The sequence below is a fragment of the Aplysia californica genome, unplaced genomic scaffold, assembly GCF_000002075.1.
Source record: "Aplysia californica isolate F4 #8 unplaced genomic scaffold, AplCal3.0 scaffold00352, whole genome shotgun sequence".
NCBI lineage: Eukaryota > Metazoa > Mollusca > Gastropoda > Aplysiida > Aplysiidae > Aplysia > Aplysia californica.
In genome coordinates this window covers 407,386-420,732 of record NW_004797622.1, presented here as the reverse complement: position 1 = coordinate 420,732, position 13,347 = coordinate 407,386, and the positions used below count along the sequence as shown (strand labels likewise).

The following is a 13,347-nucleotide window of genomic DNA, read 5'->3' as shown; positions in this document are numbered from 1 at the left end:
CCAAAATAATCGGGAAAGTATCTTATTAAATATCAGTTCCAACTAAAATTAAATGTAACTTAAGATGTGAATACATAAACACAAAGCAAAGAAGCAGAGATGTCAGTACTAGATCTATATGCTATAAATCTACCAGGGAGTCTAACTCTTTGGTAGAGCATGACAATTATCATTTTTTAAATTTCACATTTGGCTGTTTTTGTTAGCCTTTCGCGGCCAGGAGCTGGTGTCATAATCGAGGTCACGGTCTTATTATAGTACGGTAAAAATTCGAGGAAAAAAAACAAGCACATGCAGCAGTCAAGAGGTTATTAGGAGTTAGTTCCCCTCACATTTGTGAGGTAGACTCGACCAATGTTAGTTAGCTTATATAATCAGGGCTTGTGATTGATTATAAATATAACTGTGGCCCCAAAGGGGTGAACAGAGTATATGTGGCAATGAAACAGCTGTGACTGCTATGCACATGTTCCCTTCAACTCTATTGATAGACTCTTCCAGACTCACGTTAAGCTTACTTAAACAAAGCTTGCGACTGCTTATGGGGTGGCCCGAGGGGGGTGAGGAGGCTATTTCTGTGGCCGTGAAACCGTTTTGAAAGTTAGGCATACTGTTCATTGTTGATTACGAACGTCTTTTTACATTTAATTTAAGAGGTTTACGTTTATGGATGAATTTGACAGCGACAATGTTTCAAAATTAGGAAGGGAAGCATTGATTATTTGATTATATAGACGCTTCGCCCCTGCAAACAATAAAAGATATTTCAGAAATAAACCAAAATATGTAACATATTTATAGACCCCATGTTGGTAGATGAATTTAGGCAAATAGTCATAGGATGTTGAGGGAAGCCCATTGGTGTGAATAGCTCAGAACTATCTAGTTTTATATTTCTGACCTCCAGCTCAAAACTAAGTTTGCCGACACACGCCCAATAGACGCATAGCGCATCACATTAAGTAAACAATATAATTTGTTATCACGAAAGCAGCCGTCAAAACAATTTGATGCTATGGTTGACTGGTTATGTCGATCTTTCCTCTGAGGACTAATGCTACCTTTTGGGATGCATTCCAAGGGAAGAAAAGATTGGAGATACTCATAGTATTTTCATACACTCTATATGAGAATCTCACTCACTTCCCATACGTGTAAGACGAGGAATCTAACAATTACACCACATAATGGGGGGGGGGGGGGGGGGAAGAGGGACTACGAGTAAAAGGTTAAATATGACAAAGACCGTGTGTGGAAAGAAAAGTAAAGAGAAATGGAAAGGGGGGAACCGAATATGGAGTCCGGCAACGAATTATTTCTCTTTTTGCTTATTACTTCTTTTCTCCCCCAGAGATCGGTACAACCATGCTGCGAAGTGTGGTGTTCACGTTACTGCTCCTTTGCCATGTGGAGGGGGCGTCCAGGGTGCTCCTCAGTTTGGGCTACGTGGGCGACTCGATCCAGCTCTCGCTGAAGCTCACAGGTAAGGAGAAAAAAGATAGACGTATCAATGCAAACATTTTTTGTTTTTTTGGTTTTTGTAAAGTGTTTTACGGCGTTCGCAACTGCATAAGGTCATATGAACGCGCGAGACACATCGAATATTTTTCATTTGGTAGGAAATTTTGAATTTTCCCCGGGTGGCGGCCGAAGCCTACTCTTATCGATTTTAGACCACCAAGGGATTTTTAACGTGCGCAACTTGCACACGGGCCCTCCGAGATTTTTTGCCCTTGTCCGAGAAGGCTAGGTGTAGATTTTTCCTACCAGAAGATCAGGGGTGTGGCAGAAAGACAGCAGTAAGGAGGAGCCAAGGAGTAGCAGTAGAAAGACTGCAGAAAGAGTCAGGAGCCCAGAGGAGGGGGCAAAGGTGGTGAGGGGGTGGGGGCAGAAAGTGGAAATGAAAGCAGACCACAGAACATTGCTAGAGAGCAGGAAAGGAGGTGAAAGGAGACAATTTTAGAGAAGACAATTTTTGGTAGTTACCTGGATTCGAACCCGGGACCTTTGAATGAGAGGCCAACACCTTAACCTCTAGGCCACGAGAGCCCCCACAAACATTTTGATAATAGATGTATCCCGTTGTGCTTTCCTTTGTGGTGTGGGGGTCATTCAGTATATCACAATATTGTATTTGATATGTTATTCTGCTTTATTTAACTTATTTCTTTTTCTGAGATTTTAAAAATGAAATTTAGAAAATATCCATGGAAGGTAACAACAACACTGACAGTCTCTCAAATCTAACTGCATCCCGTGATGATAAGCAAATGTGTATACACCTTTTGGTGTCACACCCACCATGTTAGCGTGGTCTATTGCGCTCCCTTTCGAGACACAGCACCGCACTATGGCGGGGGCAGACACGTAGTATCTTTTCACGCCATCCCGCATCACCCTGGCGAGCTGATAGTTTTCCTTGCCATAGAAAGCATTCTTTTTTTAAATGTCCAAGCTTTTGCAAAGTATGTAAGTACCATTTTCAAATAGTTTCTTAGTGTCAGAATATGAACTGCTTAAATACGGTTCGATTAACGGACGAATTTCCGAGGAAATTTCGAATGCATTCCCGAGATGTTTCCACATGCGCCAATAGTTGTGGCGCTTTAACCGACACAGAAGAGACTGACTCTCTAAGAAGCCATAGATTCTTCAAGCGTTGCAGGACTGTATTGTGAAGGAGTGAAAGAAGATCATACCCATTATGATCAAGATATGTAGCTGTTTGATTGTCCAAAAAAGCCGCAGTATGTTCTTGATAAATTGTGGATCTATTAAAAGGGTTAACACTCACCAGTTCTAAACCAAGACTTTGAGTATTCAATTCGTAGACAATGATGAAATTAAGAGGAAAAAATTATTTATCTTTTGCCTTTGTGTGGGCATTGTCAAGAAATTTACTCTCTACAACTTTTGGAGTTGAAGCCCAAGCTTTAACTCATCTATCTGCTCGCTGGTGATGTAAAGAGAAAGGTTTTATAACAGTTCTCATTTTTTCCAACTTTTGAACGATATTTCAAACGATGCTGCACGCTTGCACTGCAGAAATCCTTAAATTTACCAATATATTTAAAAGATAAAACTGTTTATCCCCCATCTCCCAAAAAAAGTTTCCAAAATTCCGAAACGCGAAAAGAACATTTTGTTTTGATGAAACCATCGAATCTACCAAAGGTCAGAAACGATTGAAGATCTCTCTGAAGTACCAACTTACTAAAGTGTACTCATATGACCGTGTACAGTTGCGAGCGCTGTAAAACACTTATGAACAAAAATATACCACATGCGAATTTAAACAAATTAAACGAAGAAAACAGTTATCCCTACTCCGGAAGAGGTTTTTTGTCAGCGCAACCATTTTTATAAAAGCGTTCTTCCGAAATTTGAATTCTTATTTATTCAAAAACTTGTTAGTTTCACTTTGATTTTTTTTAACACAAGTAAGGTAACTCTGTTCACAAAGGGTGCGCATTTGCGAAGAGGGCGCCAACGAATTTTTAGGACACTTTTTTAATTGGCTCAAAGAGAGGAGTGGACCCTCTTGTTATGTAGACTCTTTGATACAATCACAGACACCACACTTGGAGTAAAGGATTTTTGGCATATTATAACCACAGATCGTACACTCACATTGTAAAGCCAAATTAAGAGACGAAAATAGTCGCCTCTTCCAGCTGAGAAGAAACCTTGTTTACAGCGTAACCATTTAAAAAGGCGCTCTTCCGAAATTGAAATTCTAATTTATTCAAAAACTCGTTAAATTCACTTTCACCTTTTCACTCAAGTGGGGTAACTTTGTTCGCTAAGTGGTCGCTTTTTTAGGACGCTTTTATATAAGCTCAAAGAAAGGAGTGAACCATCTTGTTGTGTACGATTTTTTATACAACCTATGTCATCTTACAGTACTCGATACGGTAACCGATTACACCAAAGAGTCTACATAACAAGAGGGGCCATTTCTCTCTTTGAGCCAAATAAAAAAGTGTCCTCAAAATTCGGTGGCGCCCTCTTCGCAAAAGCGCACCTTTTGCGAACAGAGTTATCCTACTTGAGTTTTAAAAAATCAAAGTGAAACTAGCAAGTTTTTGAATGAATTTCGGGAGAACCAAGGAGTTTAGAACTACTTTTAATCTCCTTTGGAAGAACGCTTTTTTAAAATGGTTACGCTGACAAAAAACCTCTTCCGGAGGAAAGGGTGATTGTTTTCTTCGTTTAATTTGACTTAAGAATGAAAGGCTAGAGGTCATTAAAATAAAAAACAACTAAAACTCCACACTGAACGAACCCAAACTGCTGATGAACAGCAGTCGATCTGCGCACGCAAAAAGGTGCTATTCCTATTCTTCTTCTGGTAAAACGAAAGAGAGCTTCAAAACAGACTGCAGCGCCACCTGAAGCAAAGAGCATACTTCCTGCGGACACTTTTTTGCCTGAGTGGCCCATCTTGTTATGTACTATCTTTGATTACACTAAACGATGACGTCAAAGTCGCTTTTGCCTTAATGTGCAACCATTAATTCTCATCAAACTATTTTTATACCAGAATAAGCAGTATACATTTTGATAGTGGGCTAAAAAGTCGTCTGAAAGTACACGCAAGCATTCATCTTGCTCCCAGCAAGACTTTCACCTTGAACTCCGAACAGGTTTTCACTTGTGGCACATCTGTTTCCTCTCTCGCATTGATAAAGTTGGTGTATTGAAACAACGGCTTCTGCCAGTACACCAGAGCAGAGCTAATAGCAGGCTGAGGTAAAAAAAAAACCACCGATCTTTTTTTCATTTTATCCTTACACAGCGTGGTTATTTTTTTTATTTTTTTTTGGGGGGGAGGGGGTGTAATCAGTCCTTCCGGTATTATGATAAGTTTTAAAAACGAAACATCACTACTTAAAACAAAAACGACAACAATATTATTTGTCATGTCTGCTGTTTGAGTTTTAAAAAACGTGGTGTTTTATCTAATCAATTTAACGGTAAACATTTTTAAGCGTATGAAAGAATAAGATTCACGAACTGCGAAAAGAAACATACCAAAGTCAGGCCACGCCATCATCATACAGAACAAGATCAAAACGGACATCGACGATAATGTTTTGTCATTTTTTTCTGTGTTGGGATGCTCTAAAAAAAACTATTATTTGTCATTATTATCCTGGTCTGTCTCCGTCACCCAGTTTTATTAAGGCTTTCAAAGTAAGTTACTCTGTCCCTACCTTTGCCTCCTTTTCCCTTATATTTTTCTGGTGAGAGCAAGATGCCCAAGGCCTTTTTGTCGACCCAAGTGTCCCAGGAACTGCCTTTATGTCTTTTTAAATGTTTGTATTAGCGAGCACCCCTCAAAAGCTTCTTTCAGTTATAGCCTCATGATTTGATTTCTTTTTCTTCCATGGGATTATAAACTGTCTTCTGGGAACCAAGACTTCTTTTGTTTTTATTTTATTTCCACTATCTTTGGTAGCTGTAATTGTTCGGCGTTCACGGTGGCATAGAAGGATTGATCACTGATCCTCGTTTTAGAACTCTTACATTTGTTGTCATTGAGATGTTTCTAGCTGTCTAATAATAATAATAATAGTAGATAGCATTTGTATAGCGCATATCCCCGCTCAACAGCAGGCTCTATGCGCTTTACACTATATTATTACCCCAGCAGACCATAGAACACTCCGAAACATTCTCAGCTTCCCGGGAAGCATACAGTGCGAGCAGCCGATTAAGCGCTCAAACACTAACAAACTGACAAGATCTTTCGCTGTCTATAGCCGGGTACCCATTCCCACCTGGGTGAAGTGAGGAAAATAAGTGTAAAGTGCCTTTCCCAAGGACACAACGTCGGGCCTCTGACGGGATTCAAACCCACGACCTTACGGTTGCGAGTCCGAGAGCCTAACCACTAGGCCACCGACGGTTTATTTCTGTCGAAATTTGACACTGGTTGTAACTGCAGGCTATAACTAAAATATTTAAACAACTGATTTGTTCACCTTCGCTTTTGAGATTACAAATACAATGTGCTCCCTTTTTTAAAAAAAAAGAAGATATTACGCCGCATTGTGTTCTCTTTGTGTTGAGCATTAACCCTTTACGGGTTTTTTTCTGTCGCTGTAGGTCCTTTTCTGATTCTGCAATTAATGTTGTTCCTTCTGACCTTTTCACACTCTCGCTAGACACAGCTATGTCTTCATGTGCGGCGTCCTCCTCAACAGGAGAGAAGCAGTCGTTTTCTGGCACCGGTGGTTCGTTGTTGTTAGAATTTAGTTCCAATTGTCAAGTTTGGAAGAATAATTTATTAAATTTTTTTTCCTTTTTTTGGGGGGGGAGGGGGGATCACCAACACTTTCACTCAAGCTAACAATGCGTTCGCAATATTAAATAGCTATCATCCATTCTAGAGGAGCTGCATCGACTTCCTTCGTTCTTTCAACGGACGCAACTACTTAGTCCCAGTCAGTGTCTTTTGTCTTAACATAATCTCTCTCTCTCTCTCTCTCTCTCTCTCTCTCTCTCTCTCTCTCTCTTCCCTCCATATCCACATGACCGGCATATGGCTTTGGGGGCAGAGGTTATTTTCCGCTGAGCCAAATCGAACCCATCTATACCGTTCAATCGACTACATGCAAACTTCAATAAACACTTTTGCATCAAGGTAACAAGAAGAAAATGTAGAGCAAAATAAAATAACAAAAGATCACAATAATGAATTGTACTTTGCATATCATTATGATTGTACCTGTCTCACAGGGTCCGACGCCCCCGCAGCCAGGGATGTCACTTTCATGTACTCGATTAATGGACGGGAATCAACCGGACGGGCTGCTCCAGTAGGTGGGTATCTATGTATATTCTTTTTAACTCACATAATATAACGTAAAATACTTTTTTACCTTAAAATAGAACACATGTCCATGGGGTTTTTTATTGTAAAGGGTACACTGTCTACTCTCTTGAAAAGAGGATCCATTATGTTAAAACTGTAGGTCGCACAAAAAAGAACAAAATTGATGATAATTATCGTTTATATTTCTATCTGTTTCTTCTCTGTTCGTAGATATGTATGCGAGAAAAAAAAGTGTACACCATACGAAAGTGTTAAATCTATGTAATTTTGAGTTTTAACTTCAAAGGTGGAATGACAATAATCACGCATTTTTCAATGGAGTTATAAGGCTCTTCTCATTAACCAGGGGACGAATGGCAATATGAGATTACACTGGCGGAGAGGAGCGGTCGCTTCCTGGTCTCTGCTTTCGCCATCTACAACATCGGTGGTGTTCCTCACACCACTGCCATCTCTAGGGCGGATGCTACATTGAACAACGGTGAGAACCAAATCACTATATCAATGGGTCATTTCGCTACCTCAAAATTACAAAGTTCTATATCTCCTCACTGCCTATTTTTGAGAAAAATGTCATTAAAGATTTTGATTTTCACATCATTTCAAGCTTTTTCGAATACATTTCTTTGAATATCTTGATAACGACTTCAAATAATCTTACGATTTCGATAGAGCATATAGAACGTAATTGGTTTTCGATCACTTGGTCCTAGTAACTCAATACGTCCAAAAATGTCAGACAGAAAATTGTAATTTTGAGGTAGCACATACATATTTTTTTCAGCCCTCCTTCTGTCACTGAGGAGGAAATCAAGAGGTACAAAACATTTTTAAAAGTTTGAGACAAAAGCTTTTTTCTGTTACCATGTCTTTTGCGTTTAGCTAACGTAAGTTCAAGTATTGGAGGCAATGAGGCGTGTAACAATTCTTCTCCATCTCTAATAGGAACAGATAAGAGAGACAACTTATCATACTACTATTGTCAGCTTCTGCTTCTGATTTATTTTTTAAAAAGAAGTTTATATTTACACTTTTTCAGACGTCTAATATCTATGATGCTTTAGGTTTAAAATGATTTGAATCAATAAAATCACTGAATAATCCTTTACCCCAGAGTTAATCACGCTGAACATAGTACAACGTAATAGTCCTTTGTTATCCTTTTGTTTAGGGGCTGGGAGGTGTTAAGATATGTTTTTTTCTAGGTGGGACTGTGTGTGTGAGAAGAAGATGGAAGGGGCTCTAGACAACACTCCACGTGATATGCTAACCTTAAGCATCGAGGTACTATAAAGAACCCTGGCGAGGCTGAGAAAATACATGACGACCTGGTTCTGACTAAATATGAGAAGAAAATCTATCTCTACTGTTCTACCGTCTTTCTGAATTTGATGGTCTTGTCCATCTGTGCAATCATATTATCTGTCTGCCTACAATCCTTCCCCCCTCTCACCACCCCCACTCCTGCCACCCCCTGCCTTTTTCGTCTCTCTGGTTTTTCTCTCTTCACTATATGTGAAGCAGCGTGGTGGAATCAGGCTCTCGTCAAAATAATCAAAATCTTTTTTCTGCAGGTTTGTGAATTTTTATCAGATTTTTGTTTTTTTTGGCTCAACACCTTTCAGGCCCATTTAAGAACTCATTTATGTGTGGATTTTTCTGAAAATCGTTGATTAAAAGTACACAAAAATGTCAATATTTAGTTACCACGGACTCTCTAGCTAAGGAAATAACTAATCTTTGGCGGCCATTTTCTCACATAGTTTACCTCTGAAAGTAGGTGAACCCCACCTCCTTCTTTTGCAAATATCTCGACGTGTATACAAGATAAATGAATATTTTTTTCATTCATATAAAGACAAGTAAACCAGCTTTAAGATGATGCCAATAACTCTACATGCCCAAAAATTGACGAGAGTCTGATTCCACCACGCTGCCTCACATATACTGATGAAAAAACTTTATTTTATGACTCAGGAGTGACCGAACGAAGGACTGCCCCGAAAATCCCCTCCAGGCAAATCCGAGGGGCAGTGGTTTTCCGAGACGATTTCAATTCCTGGAACACACACAACTGGGTTCCCGAGGTGTCCATGTACGGAGGCTACGTAAGTCAATCCTGGTGGCAGTCTACACACCTGCTGTTTTGTTTAGTTTCTTGAGAAAGGCTGTATTCTTCTTGGTTGGAAACTGGATAATATTAGCCTTCACGCAGTCAAGACTCCTTTTTTAAGTTAAGCTTAGCGGGTGGTTGGTGGGTGCTCTGGTGTGGTTTGCTCCTACTTTGTTAGCAAACATGTATCGTTCTCATCATTCCTTCATCTTTTTATGTTTGTTACTATCTTTTAATTGTGTTGTAAATGCCGTAAAACGCTTACTAAAACTAAACAGTTATGCTTAGCGCAATAATGCACTATTACAAAACAGTTTTGTCGGTACGACAAAAAGAGAAACTTGCAGCACCAATACGATACAGATATTTATCTTGGTGTGTGCTGCAATTATTTTCATTGTCAACAAATCACCAATAAACTGTTGGCCAACTGTTTTCTCGTAATGCGCTTCTTGGTTAACATGATAACATGTGAATTGAGAGAACAAGATTGTCCTGTCATGTTCAAATGTTTACACTTTAATCTTAACTTAAAGGCCGAGAATGGATCTTCTAAATCCATGATGTAAGTAATGGGCAACGTGTGTTTTTCTGATACACACATTACAAAAAACCTCTCTCCAGAAGATATCAATTTTTTACGCAAATACAGAAATGAAAATCAATTCATGAAAACAATGACAGTCATACATCTACGAATTCAGTGAGTTGCAAAAACAGCAGTCACAGCTTAGCAGGAGTAGCTACCAGAAATTCCTTTCCTTGTCACTGGAAACCTTCATCATGCTATTATCTAGGTAATGAAAAAAAAATTTTCTTCACATGCAAGTTATTATCCATTTCCTTAAAATTCTTCTCAGTCAATTAAATAATAGGCTACTTTCCGTTTGATTATTGCTTGAACATGATTAGGTTGTGCTTATGTTCAATGTATTGCTATTAACTTCCCTCCCTCTTTTCTCTCACAGAGTGGACAATTCCAAGCTTATACGAATGACCGCAAAAATGTTTTCACCGAGCACGGCTTACTGTATATTCAACCTGTAAGTATGTACATATATTTATATGTTTAGGTTTTTTTTTATAACTATGGGATGTTATATAAAAGGGAAGACCTCCGAATCTAAAGTCCTCACGACAGAGAGAAATCAGTGGAAAACCTTGAAATTTTCTTAAACAACTCAAGTTCAAGGAGGCTTGGATGCCAACCAGGGCGATTCTGTTGTAACTAATGATATCAGTTGAACAAGCTCCCCCCCCCCCCTTCCCAAATCCCGTAAGCTTATCCGTCTCTTGAATTATTATGTTTCTCGAGTTTCAAATTATATCTGACAAAATATGTTCTTGTTTATTTTGCCTCCATACTACTCAATTCAGCCTTCTTTCTTTCCTCGTCAATCAGCATTGATTCATAAGTGTTCTGTGCCTAAAACTCTCTTTAATATTGATATGCGTCTCATATCTCAACCAGGCTCCTCCTGTATATCCGTGACCTCTTATTTGCTCCTGCCTGGTATTATGCTCTGCCGCTTTTCAGAAATGTGAAAGTCTTCTTTTTCTTACGTTCTGCACCTTTTGAGTCATAGTTTCTTCAATCGTAACGCATTGTCTTTTCAGACGCTCACTACAGACGATCACAGATTTACTGAAGCCTCATTGCATACCGGTGTTATGGACATGCAAGGTCTGTGTTGCTGTTGTTGTTGTTGTTGTTGTCGCTTTTCTAAATAGGCGATGGTTCTCCCACCCCCTCTCTCTCTCTTTCTCTCTCTCTCTCTCTTTCTCTCTCTCTCTCTCTCTCTCTCTGTGTCTCTTTCTCTCTCTCTCTGTCTCTTTCTCTCTCTCTCTCTCTCTCTCTCTCTCTCTCTCTCTCTCCCTCTCTCTCTCTTTTTTCTTTCTTTCTTTCTTTCTCTCTCTCACTCGAAAACACACACACACACACACGTACACACAAAGATACATACGTACGTACACATGTACACACACACACACACACACACACATACACACACACACACACACACACACACATACATTTATATACACACACGTACAAAAAAGTCTTTTTCAAACAATATTTACAAGTTTAAGCTGCTGTATTCACTCGTAGACAGCTTGAAACTATCCATAGCTAGTCCCACGTAATACATCATCTTTATTTCTCTACCCAGCCATGTACGGCAAATAAACACACCTAACACATTATTACATGTATAACATCGCGTAACTTTCCTCATGAAACTAAACCTGAATTTCACTTATTTTTATATTGTTCAAATTTTGCCTTTCAAAGTAAATTATCGTTAATACACCCCCCCCCCCCAAAAAAAAAAACCCCAAAAAAACCCAGCCTGGCTCGGGGTCAGTGACAGAAATATGCTATGTTTGACCAATGAAAAGATTTAAGTGCACAACCTGTACTATTTCATTATGGAAACTTTATTTAAGACTTGACTGTTTTATGTGATGTGGCAAATGGTCTTACACACTGAATAAACACATATTTACTCACATACTAGCATCGTTTTCTCTCCCAGTCATGTACGGTAAGTGCACAAATCTCACAAATACTCCGACATCACCTCTTTATTTCACTACTTAACCATGTACGACAAATGAACAAACCTCGCACATATTCCAACATCACATCTTTATTTAACTACCTTACCTAGCCACGAGTGTGCGAAATGAAATGAAATGGTATAGGTCTAACTATCAACAGTAGAAGGTTATTTTTTAGGCGGGACCTTCGAGTTTAACATCCATCTCCGAAAGGATCTAGCCAAGTGGGAAATTCGTGTAAAGTGCCTTTCCCAGGGACCAAACGTCGGACCGAGCTGAGGCTCGAACCCCCGAACCCACAATTTCACGAGTCCGGTAGCCTAACCACTAGGCCACCGACGCCACCATGAATGTACGACGAATGAACGAATCTTACACATAAGATTCTAACATCACATCTTTATTTCACTACCCAGCCATGTACGACAAATGAAAAAGCCTCACTCGTATTGTAACCTCACATTTTTATTTCACTATCTTGCCATGCACGACGAAGGAAAAAGCCTCACACAAAATGACACATTCTAACATCACGTCCTTGTTTCTCCCCCAGCTTTGTACGGCACATGCACAAACCACGCCAACAGTGGATGCCACAGAGAGGGCAAGGATGGTCTCCTCCCTCCCGTCATGTCCGGCCGTATCAACAGTGTCCCCACCCTCAAGTTCGGCACCGTGGAGGTGAGAGCAAGAATTCCCAGAGGAGACTGGCTCCATCCCGGTGAGTTTGTGGTTGTTGTTGTTGTTGTTGTTGTTGTTGTTGTTGTTGTTGTTGCTGTTGTTGTTGTTGCTGTTGTTGTTATTGTTGTTGTTGTTGTTGCAGATGTTTAACCCCCCCCACCCTCCCCCATTCGATCGACACAGTTCAGATCATTAAAATTAGGGTTCCCTAAAATTAGAGGCGGGTTTCCGGCCTTGCCTGTCAGAGCCATCCCGGGTATTGTTTCTGAATATCTCGCTCGAAATTTGTACTAGAATGTTGAAGTTTGAAAGAGATATAATTCATCCAGAAGGAGTTTGTTTGACATTGAATTTATAAAGGAAAACACCTGCTTTCTTAAACGGAAATGGCTTTTATAAAAACCACTTATAAATGCAAAAAGCACCAATTTAAAAGATCTTGTTAGGAGAGTCATGAAATGATTGGTTTGCATGTTCCCTTTCTTTTCTTTTTTAAAATTTAATCGTTCCATCTTTGTAATATTTAAACTATATTTCTTTTTTCTTACAGAGTTTTAACAATTTTTTTAAAAAATTTAATTTAATTAATTTTTTTTAAGGGGGGGGGGGTAAAATTCTGGAATTCCGAGAACCATTGCTTCATATGTCCTTCTTTGGACTCGGCACATTTTAACGCGTCGTTTGTAATATTCAGTGGTGGCCAAACACAAGGATCCACCCAACAATGAGAATTCAAAGCCACACACACTGTTCACCTTACAGTATGAAGTTGTTTCTAGAGACAATAGGGGGTAGGATGGGGTTGCCTAAATAGACTGCATTTGTGGAGTTAACATATCCTGAAAGGTGAATGTGGGCTTTGCCAAGAAACAAATTTCACCGAGGAGATGTTCTCGCTTTTCAGTACGAAGAAAGAAGAATCATGAACATATTGCTGTCCTCTTATCTATGTCAGCTTCGCGAACAGGAAAATAGTACAGTCGTATATGAAGATATACCTTTAAAATGCAGACCATAAGGAGTAGACAAGTCCTAGCTGCAGACATCGTCGCTGTGAACTTTTGTAGGTTCCACAAAATTAATTGATTTTACTATATGTGAGGCAGCATGGTGGAATCAGGCTCTCGTCAAAATAATCAAAATGAAGAAA

The 13,347-nt window shown here is 39.4% G+C and overlaps 1 protein-coding gene across 2 annotated transcripts in view; it reads left to right on the top strand.

Moving 5' to 3' along the window:
• The window catches only part of LOC101861522 (beta-1,3-glucan-binding protein), a 50,287-nt gene that overhangs the window by 2,472 nt on the left and 34,468 nt on the right, over nt 1-13,347 (top strand). For both annotated transcript variants that reach the window (XM_035970978.1, XM_013085176.2), the window contains exons 2-8: nt 1,352-1,483; nt 6,745-6,828; nt 7,188-7,322; nt 8,819-8,949; nt 9,923-9,997; nt 10,572-10,638; nt 12,070-12,237. In XM_035970978.1, the coding sequence (XP_035826871.1) occupies nt 1,366-1,483; nt 6,745-6,828; nt 7,188-7,322; nt 8,819-8,949; nt 9,923-9,997; nt 10,572-10,638; nt 12,070-12,237 (778 nt within the window). In that variant the 5' untranslated portion in view covers nt 1,352-1,365. The remainder of the gene's footprint in view (nt 1-1,351; nt 1,484-6,744; nt 6,829-7,187; nt 7,323-8,818; nt 8,950-9,922; nt 9,998-10,571; nt 10,639-12,069; nt 12,238-13,347) is intronic.